The sequence below is a fragment of the Takifugu rubripes genome, unplaced genomic scaffold (assembly GCF_901000725.2).
Source record: "Takifugu rubripes unplaced genomic scaffold, fTakRub1.2, whole genome shotgun sequence".
NCBI classification, from domain to species: Eukaryota; Metazoa; Chordata; class Actinopteri; order Tetraodontiformes; family Tetraodontidae; genus Takifugu; species Takifugu rubripes.
The window spans coordinates 1,392,910-1,407,909 of NW_021821633.1; the positions used below are offsets into that span (position 1 = coordinate 1,392,910).

The following is a 15,000-nucleotide window of genomic DNA, read 5'->3' on the forward strand; positions in this document are numbered from 1 at the left end:
GTTCAAACTGCATCAATGCAAATACACTTATTCTATTGGTCAATGTTGGTTTGACTCTAATATATATATAATATATAATATATATCTAATTTGGCTCTAATATTTATTTCTGAGACGCAGATTCCTTATTGTCATAATTCTGTTGCATGGAATGGGGGGGGGGGGGTCAAAGAGACCTAGATATCTAAATTATTAGCCTTCTTTGCATTTGTATTTAAGATATATTGATATATCGATGGATATATAAAAATATTAGTTTATTTATTCCAGATTTAGACGTTTATAGACGAGGATGAATCAATAAGCGGGTTTACCATCAGGCTTCAGGAGCGCTCTTGTTTTAGCTTAGATAGATGAGAGACTTCATTTAGCCATTAGCATTTAGCTTCTTTAGCTGCTAACACTAAAGACGCCAGTAGCCAGAGAAGCCGTGGCTGCTTGTTGTTCCATGGAACCAGTTTGGCCTCTAACTTCACCATCATGACCAGAACAAAGTGTTCTGACTCTGTCGTGTCCTCCACTTGCACATCCATCGTTTTTCATCATCTCATCATGGTTTTTGAAGTCACGAGTCACAGCTTCACTCACCCACCCACCCTTCACCTCCCCGTCCCGTCCCGTCCCATCCCATCCCACCCCACCCCCTCCCCACCTCCTCCCACCATCTCTGCTCTCTAACTCTATACAACACTATCCAGGGGGCTCATGGGTTAGACGGCAGACCCGGTCCAGTGGTGAGTGGTGCAAGTCCTGCTCTGGTTCCCTCACCATCCGATCCTTCTCCTGAACCTCCTGATTCTTCCTGCTCCCCCCCCACTGCAGCTTGCCTGATACCTGCCTGCCATGTTTGCTTGCTTTCCCACTTCCCAGATCTGTTCTGTCTCTTTTGCTGCCGTAGCTCTGCTGGTCGTGGAGAGTTGGGCTGGTCTGGGCTCTGAGCATCGTCACACCTTCTACCATGAGCAGTTGCTATATTGAAATGAAACGTGTAGCATGAAAGGATGCTCTTGCTGCATGTAGAGATGATCCGTGGACCTGAGCAGCTCTGTGTTCAGCACACGCTGCCAGGAACCTCCCGGCTGTGACATTTTATTCTCTTTCCTTTCTTTTAACAGTTTGATAGTAGGTCAACAAGCTCGCTGTGTATGCGTGAGGGTGTGTGGACAATTGTTCATGTCCGCACCCCTGGTTCAGTCACACAAACAGTCAAAGCAAAAGCTCGGAATGACTGTTTGCTCTAGTTTGAATATCTGTTCATATCCAACAGAAGGCTTGTTGATTTACTGTTTATAGTATTGACCCGTTCAGCTTCTCTACTCATCTTTTGCTATTGTCACAATGGTAATTATAGTTCTTAATTTCTCTGCACAAAAGGGTCTAATAGGACCAGCAGGTATGCCGGGGCCAGCAGGACCAAAGGGAGAAAGGGTGAATATCTTCTTTGTGTGATTTCTGCTTTTACTTTAAAAAACTTATAGGTTTAATTCAACAGTTGTAAACTCTGGATTGTCTTTTTTCTGAAGGGTGTAAAAGGAGATGCTGGATTATCAGGACCAATTGGACCTCAAGGCATCCCTGTAAGTCTTCTAGAATGAATAATCATCAAAATGGGGTGGGATTTTTTCTGTTTGATGCTTTCATTAGAAATTGGGAATCTTTAATTCCTGCAAGGGCAGACTAACGTCCCAGGATGCAGAATGGCAGACGACTAGCGTTGAACTACGGTCATTTTTGGGTGTTAGTCCCCAAGATGGGGTCAGATGGGTGTGTTCAACTCAGGAGGTACTGAGGAGTGCTGCTATGAATGTAGCAGGTGAGGAGCAGGATCTCGAAGTTGAAGCGAATGAATGTCTGAACCAGGGGAGATGCTGAAGAACATAAAAAGGGTGAAATTACATCAAATCAAATTTCTTTAGAGCCCCAAACATGGTGCCTCTGAGGGCTTTACAAGGACCCCTCTCCTTTGCATGGACACACTTGCCAGAAACACACACGCTGGTTTTAAACAATGACAAACTGGGCGCTGGTTCACGAGAAGCGGAGTCCCCCATACTACATATGAGGGTCCCTTCTGAGAGCGGAGCGCTCTGGTTGGCTGATAAGGAGTTCCAAGTTCACTTCAACAGAAGGGAGCAAGACAAGGAAGAACCTGGGACCTCTACTTACGAAATTAATTGGTTCCGGAAGTTGTTTCCTAACCTGCAAATTACGTAAGTAGAGACGCGCTTTCCATGTAAATGCCCTATTCCGTTCCAAGCCCCCAAAAATTCAGACATAATTTTTTTTATAAATCATAGAAATGCATCAAAACATGTAACAAATATATGTTACAATTAGATTAGCGGACAATAAATGTAAGAATTCAGTGCAAGGCTTCTCCAGGAACAAAATGAACTTTATTACAGGCTAATCTTACATTAGCCGTCATTACGAGCAACGAACGTTAACACTTGTGGTAACACCGCCATCTAATGGACAAACATACAAACACCAACAATAAATAAAAGTTAAAGCGACGCTGGGATACACACAAACGTGTACATATTGACGTCCCTCCTAGCCAATGGGATGACAGGAAGATGCTAGGTGATAGCTAATGGCAGAGCAGCTACAAGCATTTTGTGTTCGCTAAACTCCGCGAGCTGCGAGTAGCAGCGTTAGTATATTTTTGCCTTTCGTATCCTGAAATTTCTTTCGTAACAAGAGGAAATATTTTCCCGTTGAGACGCTTCGTAACCTGAAAATTCCGCATGTAGAGACGTTCGTAAGTAGAGGTCCCTCCGTACGTGAGGAAGAAGAATTTAAAAATCTATTCTTTTACGGATAGCCAGTGCAGGGAAGACAGCACTGGAATAATGTGATAGAAGTCAAGCACAGTAATCCAACCTAGTGATGCTTAAAAAGTGACTGAACCAGTTAAAATTCATGGAGGGACCCAAAAAGTAACAGAATGTGAGAAGACAACAATATCCACAACTGATCCACAGTTCTCTTTGGCCCAAAGCCCCGATTTCTGTGCCTGGTAGTTATGTCAGATGGCCACAAGAGGGCAGTGAAGTACCAGTACTCCATCACAAAGGTGCGAGTTGCCATGGGGATGCATGAAGCATCGAACCCTATTATCAATAATAGAAAGTAATAACAATAGTAAATAAGGATAAAAAGTAGCTTCCGGGGGATAGCCTCCTTGTACGACAACAGAAAACCTCCAAGTATTTAAAGCAACTATATTGAAACTGGACTTTACAAAAATCATGTTGAACTCTTACTTTATCTCAATTACAGGCAATATAAACGACATATATGGGTAATATTTATCCTTTATATAGGTAATATTTATATTTTATATGGGTAATATTCATCCTTTATATGGGTAATATTTATCCTTTATATGGGTAATATTCATCCTTTATATGGGTAATATTTATCCTTTATATGGGCAATATTTATCCTTCATATGGGTAATATTTATCCTTTATATGAGCAATATTTATCCTTTATATGGGCAATATTTATCCTTTATATGGGTAATATTCATCCTTTATATGGGTAATATTTATCCTTTATAAAGGTAATATTTATACTTTAGATGGGTAATATTCATCCTTTACGTGAGTAATATTTATCCTTTATATGGGTAATATTTATCCTTTATATGGGTAATATTCATCCTTTACGTGAGTAATATTTATCCTTTATATGGGTAATATTTATCCTTTATATGGGTAATATGTATCCTTTATATGGGTAATATTTATACTTTATATGGGTAATATTCATCCTTTATATGGGTAATATTTATCCTTTATATGGGTAATATGTATCCTTTATATGGGTAATATTTATCCTTTATATGGGTAATATGTATCCTTTATATGGGTAATATTTATACTTTATATGGGTAATATTCATCCTTTATATGGGTAATATTCATCCTTTATATGGGTAATATTTATCCTTTATAAAGGTAATATTTATACTTTAGATGGGTAATATTCATCCTTTACGTGAGTAATATTTATCCTTTATATGGGTAATATTTATCCTTTATATGGGTAATATTCATCCTTTACGTGAGTAATATTTATCCTTTATATGGGTAATATTTATCCTTTATATGGGTAATATTTATCCTTTATATGGGTAATATGTATCCTTTATATGGGTAATATTTATACTTTATATGGGTAATATTCATCCTTTACGTGAGTAATATTTATCCTTTATATGGGTAATATTTATCCTTTATATGGGTAATATTTATCCTTTATATGGGCAATATTTATCCTTTATATGGGTAATATTTATCCTTGGCCTGTGTTAGATCACATTTTTGAATTGATGTCATACTGTTTAGTTTCTAATAACATGAAACAATACAAATCATCAATTATAAACCAGAAAAGACTCTTTTCGAAAGGAAGTAATTTGAGCAGCATACTTAATTAAAAGTTATTATAAATCATCAAAAGCTTTTTCATTGAACAAAATCAATTACGATGTCCTCAATCAGCCTAACCGATTTGTCCCCTAACCCTAACCCTAACCGATTTGTCCCCTAACCCTAACCGATTTGTCCCCTAACCCTAACCCTAACCGGTTTGTCCCCTAACCCTAACCGGTTTGTCCCTCAACCCTAACCCTAACCCTAACCGGTTTGTCCCCTAACCCTAACCGGTTTGTCCCCTAACCCTAACCCTAACCCTAACCGGTTTGTCCCTCAACCCTAACCCTAACCGGTTTGTCCCCTAACCCTAACCCTAAGGCTAACAAGTCTCAGTTTAAAAAAGAAGGAAAGGGATCATTTTCCTCTTAATATTAAATGAACATGGTCCCACAGAGCTGAACACCAGGAAATGGAACAGCTGATTTTACTCTGGCATTGAGATGCACATTCTCTAGTTTCTTCTGACGGGCGTTGACCAGAAGGTGGAAGGGAAGCCGGATGGGTTAGGGGGTCAGAGGCCACAGCTGTGAGGGATAAACATGTTCTCCCATCTCTTTGTGTTCTGAAGGCTCTCAACTGTTTGTCTGATGATGGTGGGTTCAAGCAGTCAGTGACTAAGCTGACTGGTGTCTGCCCCCTATGGGTGAGACCAGATGTGGGAGCTCCGTCACGATTACGAGCTGAGCGGTTTCCACCACACAGTCCAGGTCCTCCTGCTCCCGTAGTGTCTGAGGATGCTCTCAATGGCGTCTGATAAAAATTCAGCAGCAATTTCTGGGGCAGTTGTGCATGTGTGGAGGTCCAGATGTTCTGTCCAACTTACTTGAAGGGAGTTCAACCTGTCCTCACTGTCCGCCAGGAGCAGGACCGGGCTGGTACGATGGCAGCAACTGCCCTGTTGTACGAAGGCAGTTTAGAGGGTTAGGGTTAGAGGGTTAGAGGGTTAGGGTTAGAGGGTTAGGGGGGGTACGGTTAGAGGGTTAGGGTTAAAGGGTTAGGGGGTTAGGGTTAGAGGGTTTGGCTTTGAGTTAGAGTTAGAGTTAGAGGGTTAGGGTTAGGGTTAGAGGGTTTTAGGTTAGCGGGTTAGGGTTAAAGGGTTAGAGGGTTAGGGTTAGAGGGTTAGGGGGGTACGGTTAGAGGGTTAGGGTTAAAGGGTTAGGGGGTTAGGGTTAGAGGGTTAGGGTTAGAGGGTTAGAGGGTTAGGGTTAGAGGGTTAGGGGGGTACGGTTAGAGGGTTAGGGTTAAAGGGTTAGGGGGTTAGGGTTAGAGGGTTTGGCTTTGAGTTAGAGTTAGAGTTAGAGGGTTAGGGTTAGGGTTAGAGGGTTTTAGGTTAGCGGGTTAGAGGGTTAGGGTTAGAGGGTTAGGGTTAGAGGGTTAGGGTTAGAGGGTTAGGGGGGTACGGTTAGAGGGTTAGGGTGAGAGGGTTAGGGTTAAAGGGTTAGGGGGTTAGGGTTAGAGGGTTTGGCTTTGAGTTAGAGTTAGAGTTAGAGGGTTAGGGTTAGGGTTAGAGTTAGAGGGTTTTAGGTTAGCGGGTTAGAGGGTTAGGGGGTTAGGGGGTTAGGGTTAGAGGGTTTGGCTTTGAGTTAGAGTTAGAGTTAGAGGGTTAGGGTTAGAGGGTTTAGGTTAGGGGGTTAGAGGGTTAGGGTTAAAGGGTTAGGGGGTTAGGGTTAGAGGGTTAGGGTGAGAGAGTTAGGGTTAAAGGGTTAGAGGGTTAGGGTTAAAGGGTTAGGGGGTTAGGGTTAGAGGGTTAAGGTTAGAGGGTTAGGGTTAGGGGGTTAGGGTTAGAGGGTTAAGGTTAGAGGGTTAGGGTTAAAGGGTTAGGGGGTTAGGGTTAGAGGGTTAGTGTTAGAAGGTTAGAGGGTTAGGGTTAGAGGTCCGGACAACCTGGAATGAGCATTTGATCATGATGGTTTTGTTGGAAAGCTGAGGAACAACAAGACTACTGCTGCTACTGCTACTACTGCTACTACAGCTACTACAGCTACTACTGCTACTACAGCTACTACAGCTACTACTGCGACTACAGCTACTACTGCTACTGCTGCTACTGCTACTACAGCTACTACTGCTGCTGCTACTACTGCTGCTGCTGCTACTGCTGCTACTACTGCTACTGCTGCTACTGCTGCTACTACTGCTACTGCTGCTACTACTACTACTACTGCTGCTGCTGCTGCTACTACTGCTACTACAGCTACTACTGCTACTACAGCTACTACAGCTACTACTGCGACTACAGCTACTACTGCTACTGCTGCTACTGCTACTACAGCTACTACTGCTGCTGCTACTACTGCTGCTGCTGCTACTGCTGCTACTACTGCTACTGCTGCTACTGCTGCTACTACTGCTACTGCTGCTACTACTACTACTACTGCTGCTGCTGCTGCTACTACTGCTACTACAGCTACTACTGCTACTGCTGCTACTGCTACTACAGCTACTACTGCTACTGCTGCTACTACTACTGCTACTACTACTGCTGCTACTGCTGCTGCTACTACTGCTACTACAGCTACTACTGCTACTGCTGCTACTACTGCTGCTACTGCTACTACTGCTGCTGCTACTGCTGCTACTGCTGCTGCTACTACTGCTACTACAGCTACTACTTCTACTGCTGCTACTACAGCTACTACAGCTACTACTGCTACTGCTGCTACTGCTACTACAGCTACTACTGCTACTGCTGCTACTACTACTACTACTGCTACTACTACTGCTGCTGCTACTACTGCTACTACAGCTACTACTGCTACTGCTGCTACCACAGCTGCTACAGCTACTACTGCTACTGCTGCTACTACAGCTACTACTGCTACTGCTGCTACTACTACTGCTGCTGCTACTGCTGCTACTACTACTACTACTGCTACTACTACTGCTACTGCTACTACAGCTACTACTGCTACTGCTGCTACTACTGCTACTGCTGCTGCTGCTGCTACAGCTACTACTGCTACTGCTGCTACTACTACTACTGCTACTACTGCTGCTGCTACTGCTACAGCTACTACTGCTACTGCTGCTACTACTACTGCCACTACTACTACTGCTACTGCTGCTACTGCTACTACTGCTACTTGTAGTAGAAATTATTTGTACTTTTTCTGTAAATGATATTTCATGTTTTGTCAAATGTGAACATACACCAAGGATTTTCTGTCATATAAATCTGAATTTCACTGATATTTTTCCATGATTTTCCGACCATCATAAATGTCCAGCATGTTTCGGCTGGGAAGTCGGTCAACACCATCAGAGCCGTGAAGATGTAAAAAAGTAATCATGAGACAGCAAAATGGAACTAACTTTTTTTTCTTTTTGTAGGGTATTGTTGGACCACAAGGACTCAAAGGCAACCGGGTAAGACGATGAGTATGTTTTGATAATAGATACTATGAAAAGACTGCAATTCCCTGGAATATGCTAAGAGGTGCCATTCAGAACTCCATCTTTCTTTTGTAATTATTCTTATTCTACAGTATGTACCGTATTTTCTGGACAATACGTCGCACTTTTTTTCATAGTTTGTCAGGGGGTGCGACTTGTACTCCGGAGCGACTTATATGTTAAATAAATACATTATTACAAAATTTCACATGTTCGTTATTTTCACACTGACAACCACAAGAGGGCGCTCTAGGCGTGTGTACCTGAGGAACGAGTTCCTTTAGCGATGCAGAAGAAGAAGTGGTGCTTCGTCTATGGAGTTAGACTGTTTCCTAACCTCCCCCCTGTACCCTACATAGTGCCCTCAATAGTGTGGACGCCATTTTGAAAGAGTGTCCGAAATGTTAGTGAGCATCGCTGGACCCTATGCCGTGCACTCAATGTATCCCACAATGCACTGCGAAAAGTAGTGTACAACCGATGCGCCCTAACTCGGAAAATATATCCCATCAGCCTTTACGGTATCACGTGACGATCTATCAATGGCGGGTAAACAAGGAGAGATGACTTACAAATGTATGTATTGTTTCACATTTCAAACTAAAGCGTCAAAGCCGTTGTTCGAATACTAACTTTAAATTTTGTGCGCTACGTAGTTCACTCAATCCATGTCCCCCACGTAGTGAGTAGTAAACAGGGAACGAGTGAACAGGGAACAAGGGTGTGGTTTCGGAAACAGCCTGGGACCTGATTGTTTGGTCAACTTGCTCGGATGTTCTTTATGCTATAGTTGTCTGAATAACTGTTAATATGTTACGTTAACAAAGCAGACACGTACTCAGTTCGTTGTGGGTCATGTAGCTGAATTTGTTACGTTAGCATACCGTAACCCTATTGCTAATCCATGCTAATTGCCTTTCAAGATGAAATGTATGTTCTTGGTCTCGGATTTTATCAAATAAATTTTCCCCCAAAATGCGACTTATAGTCCAGTGCGACTTATATATCTATTTTTCTTCTTTATTATGCATTTTTTGGCTGGTGCGACTTAAACTCCGGAGCGACATATAGTCCAGAAAATACGGTACTTACATTTGAAAGATTGGAGATCAATTAAATTTGTATGTATTTAGTAAATTTTTCCATGTTACCAAGGCGACCACGGTGCCGTCATGTTATCGCCCAGAAATCAAAGAGCAACTGGTTCCACCACATCAGGAAGCTTAACAGGATTTAAAACTCAAGTGTTAGGTTAACCAGTTAGGGTTAGGTTAACCAGTTAACGATCAAAAATCATTGAATTCAAATGATAGTTTATGAACACAAGGAGCATTAATAATCAAACTGATTTAATGACATCTTTAGTCATGTTTAGGGCCTTTTATCATGTCTGTGGGCCTGTTTTTCCTTCTCAGGCTGCGGTTTCTCATAAACTTGTGATTTCTCCCTGTTTTTTCCTGAGAGAATGTGTTCTGTTTCCTTCCCAGTAACATGTGACTTTTTAATCACTCCCATCTTTATCCCAAGTTTCACTTTTAATATCTCAACAAATTCAACTGGCCTGAAAACAGGAAGTTTCCTAATTGAATCTGCAGCTAACGATCATTGATGTGACCAGTTGAAGGTGTTGAGGAGAGCTCTGTGGGACTGTTGCTGTTTTTACTCTTGTCCTGTCTTCCTTTGTTTCCGCAGGTCTTCCTATCCCCTTTTACTTCCCTCCACCTTGCTCGGTGGCCCATGGCCCTTTTTGCCGGGGTTGCCCTCTCTCCCTCTCACAAACCTTGGCCTCCTGCTCCTCTTCCTCCTGCATTCTAATGTAGTCCCGGGTTAATCTTCCTCCTCTAATGACCTAATGACCAACCCCATTTAACAGACATGCAAGCCTCCATGCACTCCTTCCAACCCTCCATCCTTCCTACCCCACCTGGCCTCCAGTGCTCCCTTCACTGTCCACATGTATGTTTCATTAAAATGCAAGCACCATTTTCTAAGCTAATCATTTAATGTGCTTGATGTATGAATGATCTTGAAATATTTCTTAATGTATCCTAAAATCCTAAGTTTTAAAATGTCCGTATAATGTGTAAATTGATCATAGCAAAATATCAAAACCCCCCAGTATTTAATAAGAAGGAAAAAAGACAATAATAAATAATAAATATTAATGTTGCAACAAAATCACCAACTCACAGGGCGACATTAGCATTTATTTGAGTTGCATAGCAACAGCACTGGGAGAACAATGTCGGGAAGTCTGTTATTCTGGATTATTATTAATCTTTTCACATTTAAATATGGAGATCTATAAAGACTAACGTAAGATATTAAATATACTTAGCGGCCACTTTATTAGGTCACCTTGCCAGGAAAAGATTGGACTGGATTTGCCTTCAGAACTGCCTGAATTCTTCGGGGTTGGAAACATACTTTGGGGATTTTGTTCCATATTGACATAATAGCTTCACACAGCTGCTGCAGCTCTGTCTCCTGCACATCTATGACGAAGATCTCCTGTTCCATCACATCCCAAATGTGATCTATTGGACTGAGATCTGGCAGCTCTGAGGCCCCTGGAGTACTGTCAGCTCATGGTCATGGTCCAGAAACCAGGGTGAGATGATGTGAGCTTGGTGACATGGTGGATTATCCTGGTGGAAGTAGCCTGAGAAGATGGTCCACTGTGGTCCAGGTGGGATGGACATGGGCAGAAACGATCCTCAGGGAGGCTGCAGCATTTAAACCATGCTCAGCTGGTACTGAGGGGCCCAAAGTGGGCCAAGAACATGTCCTCTTGGGTTCCTTGGTTGGAACCAGAGGTTATTAGAGTTACTGCTGCCTTTCTAGCATCTCAAACAGTCTGCCCATTCTCCTCTGATCTGATCTCCATCCACAAAACTGCTGCTCAAAGGATAGCTTCTCTTTTTGGGACCAGTCTCAATAAAAAACCCTAAAGATGGTTGTGGGTCAAAATCCCAGTAGATCAGCAGGTTCTGGACGACTCAGATCAGTCCGCCTGGCACCACAACCGGGCTAGCTTCAAAGTCTCTTCAGTCCCCTTTCTGCCCCATATTCTGATGCTGGTTCGAACCTGAGCAGGTTGCCTGAAGCTCGTCTCCAGGCCTGGAGGAGCTGAGTTGAGACCACGTGTTTGGCTGATCAGCTAATTATGATCACGAGTAATTGTGGTGGACCTGATAAAGTGGCCAATGAGTTATGGTAGCATCATGTAGCCTTTTGGTGGGCAGGAGTTATGCTCCGACAAAAGTATTATTATTATTATTATTATTATTATTATTGTAAAACACCATCCTTGGTGTCCTTCCTTGTCCATCCTTATGTTACTTTAATTTAGGGATGCACAAACCTGTAAGGTTTTTAATAACTAACACTTCAATATTCAAAAAATACAAGCAAAAATAGAGTATGCAGAGGTTTTCATTTATTGGTTGATTATTTATTGGTTGCTCTAGTTTCATCCTTGAGATATGGTTTCTTAGAAATATCTAGAGTTATACTGCTTTATCAATTGTGTTGGCTCTTTTTCCTTTTAATATTTTGTTGGTGAATTTTCTGAATATAACGTAGTGTATAACGTATGTAACATATATAACATATATAACGTAGCGCTAGTGTACACATTAAAGTGACATTTTTCTAAACTATTCTTTGAACTATTTGTTGTGGTTACACCACAAGAGAAAGGTTCGGTTTTTGCTATGCGATCTACATTTGGCAAGCTAATTAGCTTCTACTTCCTGTCGGCTTCCTTCTCTTGAGCTTCTACACCAAAACACGTGATGTTTTGGACTTTCCAAACCATTTTAAAAAGCCTCAAAGCACTTTAAACGTATTATAAAAGAGAAAGAATAGTAACACAAAGAAGGACCAATCCTATTGTGAGAGAATCAAGCTGCCTAAAACTTTTGCTGTTATTCAGCAGATTGTACATTTTACAACAATCCCAAATCCGAATAAAGGAGGACTCACCTTAAACACCAGTTTCTTATCAAAGATTTTAATTTCTCTATAGTGAGATGGATCCTGCTCACCAAAGTTTACTGATCTGCCCTTTAAACAGCTTTGCTAAGCATTGACACTGCAAAACACATTATTACATTATATTATACATATATACATATATATTACATTATATATTATACCGTATTTTCACGACCATAAGGCGCACTGTATTAAAAGGCGCAGTCTCAGTTATGGGTGCTATATCTGTGTTTAAAACATACATAAGGTGCACCGTATTATTCGGCGCATGCTGAAACATACAGTAAATGACAATGGAAGTAAAACAGTGAGTTTCGACACATTTATTGAATAAAATATGCATTCTTCTGCCACAAAACCATCAAAGTTTTCATTTTCTGTATCTGAATTAAACAGCTGCGCTATTTCAATGTCCAACATCCCGAATTCCTCTTCTTAATCATCTGAATCGGACTCACCGACCGGTTGTGGTTCAGCCTTGATTTTGTGAAAGTTCTTCTAATACATGAAGACGGTATCATAGCCCATGCGTCTACAATCCACCCGCATATGGTGGCATAACTCGCCCGCCGCTGCCTCATAGTCTTTGTGAAGGAGTGTTCGCCTTCCGCCATCCAGCGCTCTGTCCGTTTCCGTGGCAGCCGAGAACCACGGTGAACGACAACTTCTCGTGCCCCGTTGTGCGTATTGCCACCGTGCCGGTCCCTTTTTCTCCACTTTGTGGGTCAAAGGGATGTTAAAAGTCAGAGGGATCTCATCCATGTTGGTGATGTGGCTGGGCGCGGTTATCTAGTCGCGGCAGTAGGTGAGGAGGATAGCCGCCCTCTCCTGGTTAGGGTTAGGGTTAGGGAAGATGGCCGCCCTCTCCTGGTTAGGGTTAGGGTTAGGGAAGATGGTCGCCCTCTCCTGGTTAGGGTTAGGGAAGATGGCCGCCCTCTCCTGGTTAGGGATAGGGAAGATGGTCGCCCTCTCCTGGTTAGGGTTAGGGATAGGGAAGATGGTCGCCCTCTCCTGGTTAGGGTTAGGGTTAGGGAAGATGGCCGCCCTCTCCTGGTTAGGGTTAGGGTTAGGGTTACGGAAGATGTCCACCCTCTCCTGGTTAGGGTTCAGGTTAGGGAAGATGCCCACCCTCTCCTGGTCAGGGTTAGGGTTAGGGAAGATGGCCACCCTCTCCTGGTTAGGGTTAGGGTTAGGGAAGATGGCCACCATCTCCTGGTCAGGGTTAGGGTTAGGGAAGATGTTCACCCTCTCCTGGTTAGGGTTAGGGTTACGGAAGATGGCCACCCTCTCCTGGTCAGGGTTAGGGTTAGGGAAGATGGCCACCCTCTCCTGGTTAGGGTTAGGGAAGATGGCCACCCTCTCCTAGTTAGGGTTAGGGTTAGGCAAGATGGCCGCCCTCTCCTGGTTAGGGTTAGGATTCAGCAAGATGGCCACCCTCTCCTGGTTAGGGTTAGGGTTAGGGAAGATGGCCACCCTCTCTTGGTTAGGGTTAGGGATAGGGAAGATGGCCGCCCTCTCCTGGTTAGGGTTAGGGTTAGAATTAGGGAAGATGGCCACCCTCTCCTGGTTAGGGTTAGGGAAGATGGCCACCCTCTCCTGGTTAGGGTTAGGGTTAGGGAAGATGTCCACCCTCTCCTGGTTAGGGTTAGGGTTAGGGAAGATGGCCACCCTCTCCTGGTCAGGGTTAGGGTTAGGGAAGATGTCCACCCTCTCCTGGTTAGGGTTAGGGTTAGGGAAGATGGCCACCCTCTCCTGGTCAGGGTTAGGGTTAGGGAAGATGGCCACCCTCTCCTGGTTAGGGTTAGGGTTAGGGAAGATGGCCGCCCTCTCCTGGTTAGGGTTAGGGTTAGGGTTAGGGAAGATGTCCACCCTCTCCTGGTTAGGGTTCAGGTTAGGGAAGATGCCCACCCTCTCCTGGTCAGGGTTAGGGTTAGGGAAGATGGCCACCCTCTCCTGGTTAGGGTTAGGGTTAGGGAAGATGGCCACCATCTCCTGGTCAGGGTTAGGGTTAGGGAAGATGTTCACCCTCTCCTGGTTAGGGTTAGGGTTACGGAAGATGGCCACCCTCTCCTGGTCAGGGTTAGGGTTAGGGAAGATGGCCACCCTCTCCTGGTCAGGGTTAGGGTTAGGGAAGATGTCCACCCTCTCCTGGTTAGGGTTAGGGTTAGGGAAGATGGCCACCCTCTCCTGGTTAGGGTTAGGGTTAGGGAAGATGGCCACCCTCTCCTGGTTAGGGTTAGGGTTAGGGAAGATGGCCGCCCTCTCCTGGTTAGGGTTAGGGTTAGGGTTAGGGAAGATGTCCACCCTCTCCTGGTTAGGGTTCAGGTTAGGGAAGATGCCCACCCTCTCCTGGTCAGGGTTAGGGTTAGGGAAGATGGCCACCCTCTCCTGGTTAGGGTTAGGGTTAGGGAAGATGGCCACCATCTCCTGGTCAGGGTTAGGGTTAGGGAAGATGTTCACCCTCTCCTGGTTAGGGTTAGGGTTACGGAAGATGGCCACCCTCTCCTGGTCAGGGTTAGGGTTAGGGAAGATGGCCACCCTCTCCTGGTTAGGGTTAGGGAAGATGGCCACCCTCTCCTAGTTAGGGTTAGGCAAGCTGGCCGCCCTCTCCTGGTTAGGGTTAGGATTCAGCAAGATGGCCACCCTCTCCTGGTTAGGGTTAGGGTTAGGGAAGATGGCCACCCTCTCTTGGTTAGGGTTAGGGTTAGGGAAGATGGCCGCCCTCTCCTGGTAATCCGCGGGCAGCCACTGCGCAACAGTTTTCCTCGCGTGTACGGAGAGATGCCGCCTCCTCATAAAGCGAAAACACTAAGATTGCTCGATTGCCATTTTCAGCCGCATATTCGATGGCCTGCAGTTTAAAGTGAGCCTCATTCATAGGCGTCTCGCTTGACAGGCGCCATTTTAGGGGATCCTTATGCGTAGGTGTGCCGCTAATCGATTAGCGGAGCATTTACCGTAGTGCACCCCCCAAAGGCGCACAGCAGATTTTGGAACTCAGTCCACACACAAGGCGAGCCATATTATAAGGCGTACCATCAATTTTTGAGAGAGTCTCAGTGTTTTAGGTGCGCCTTATAGTCGTGAAAATACGGTATAATGTAGCAACTAGCAGATATCAGTGAAGAAACATCAAACCAAAATCTTTTGTGTGGCTTAGT

The 15,000-nt window shown here is 43.9% G+C and overlaps 1 protein-coding gene across 1 annotated transcript in view; it reads left to right on the plus strand.

Annotated features, from left to right (window-relative positions):
- Positions 1–15,000, plus strand: part of col13a1 (collagen, type XIII, alpha 1) — a 167,945-nt gene that overhangs the window by 147,885 nt on the left and 5,060 nt on the right. Inside the window, exons 34-37 of the mRNA XM_029831989.1 lie at positions 699–734; positions 1,375–1,428; positions 1,524–1,577; positions 7,778–7,813. Of these exons, the coding sequence (XP_029687849.1) occupies positions 699–734; positions 1,375–1,428; positions 1,524–1,577; positions 7,778–7,813 (180 nt within the window). The remainder of the gene's footprint in view (positions 1–698; positions 735–1,374; positions 1,429–1,523; positions 1,578–7,777; positions 7,814–15,000) is intronic.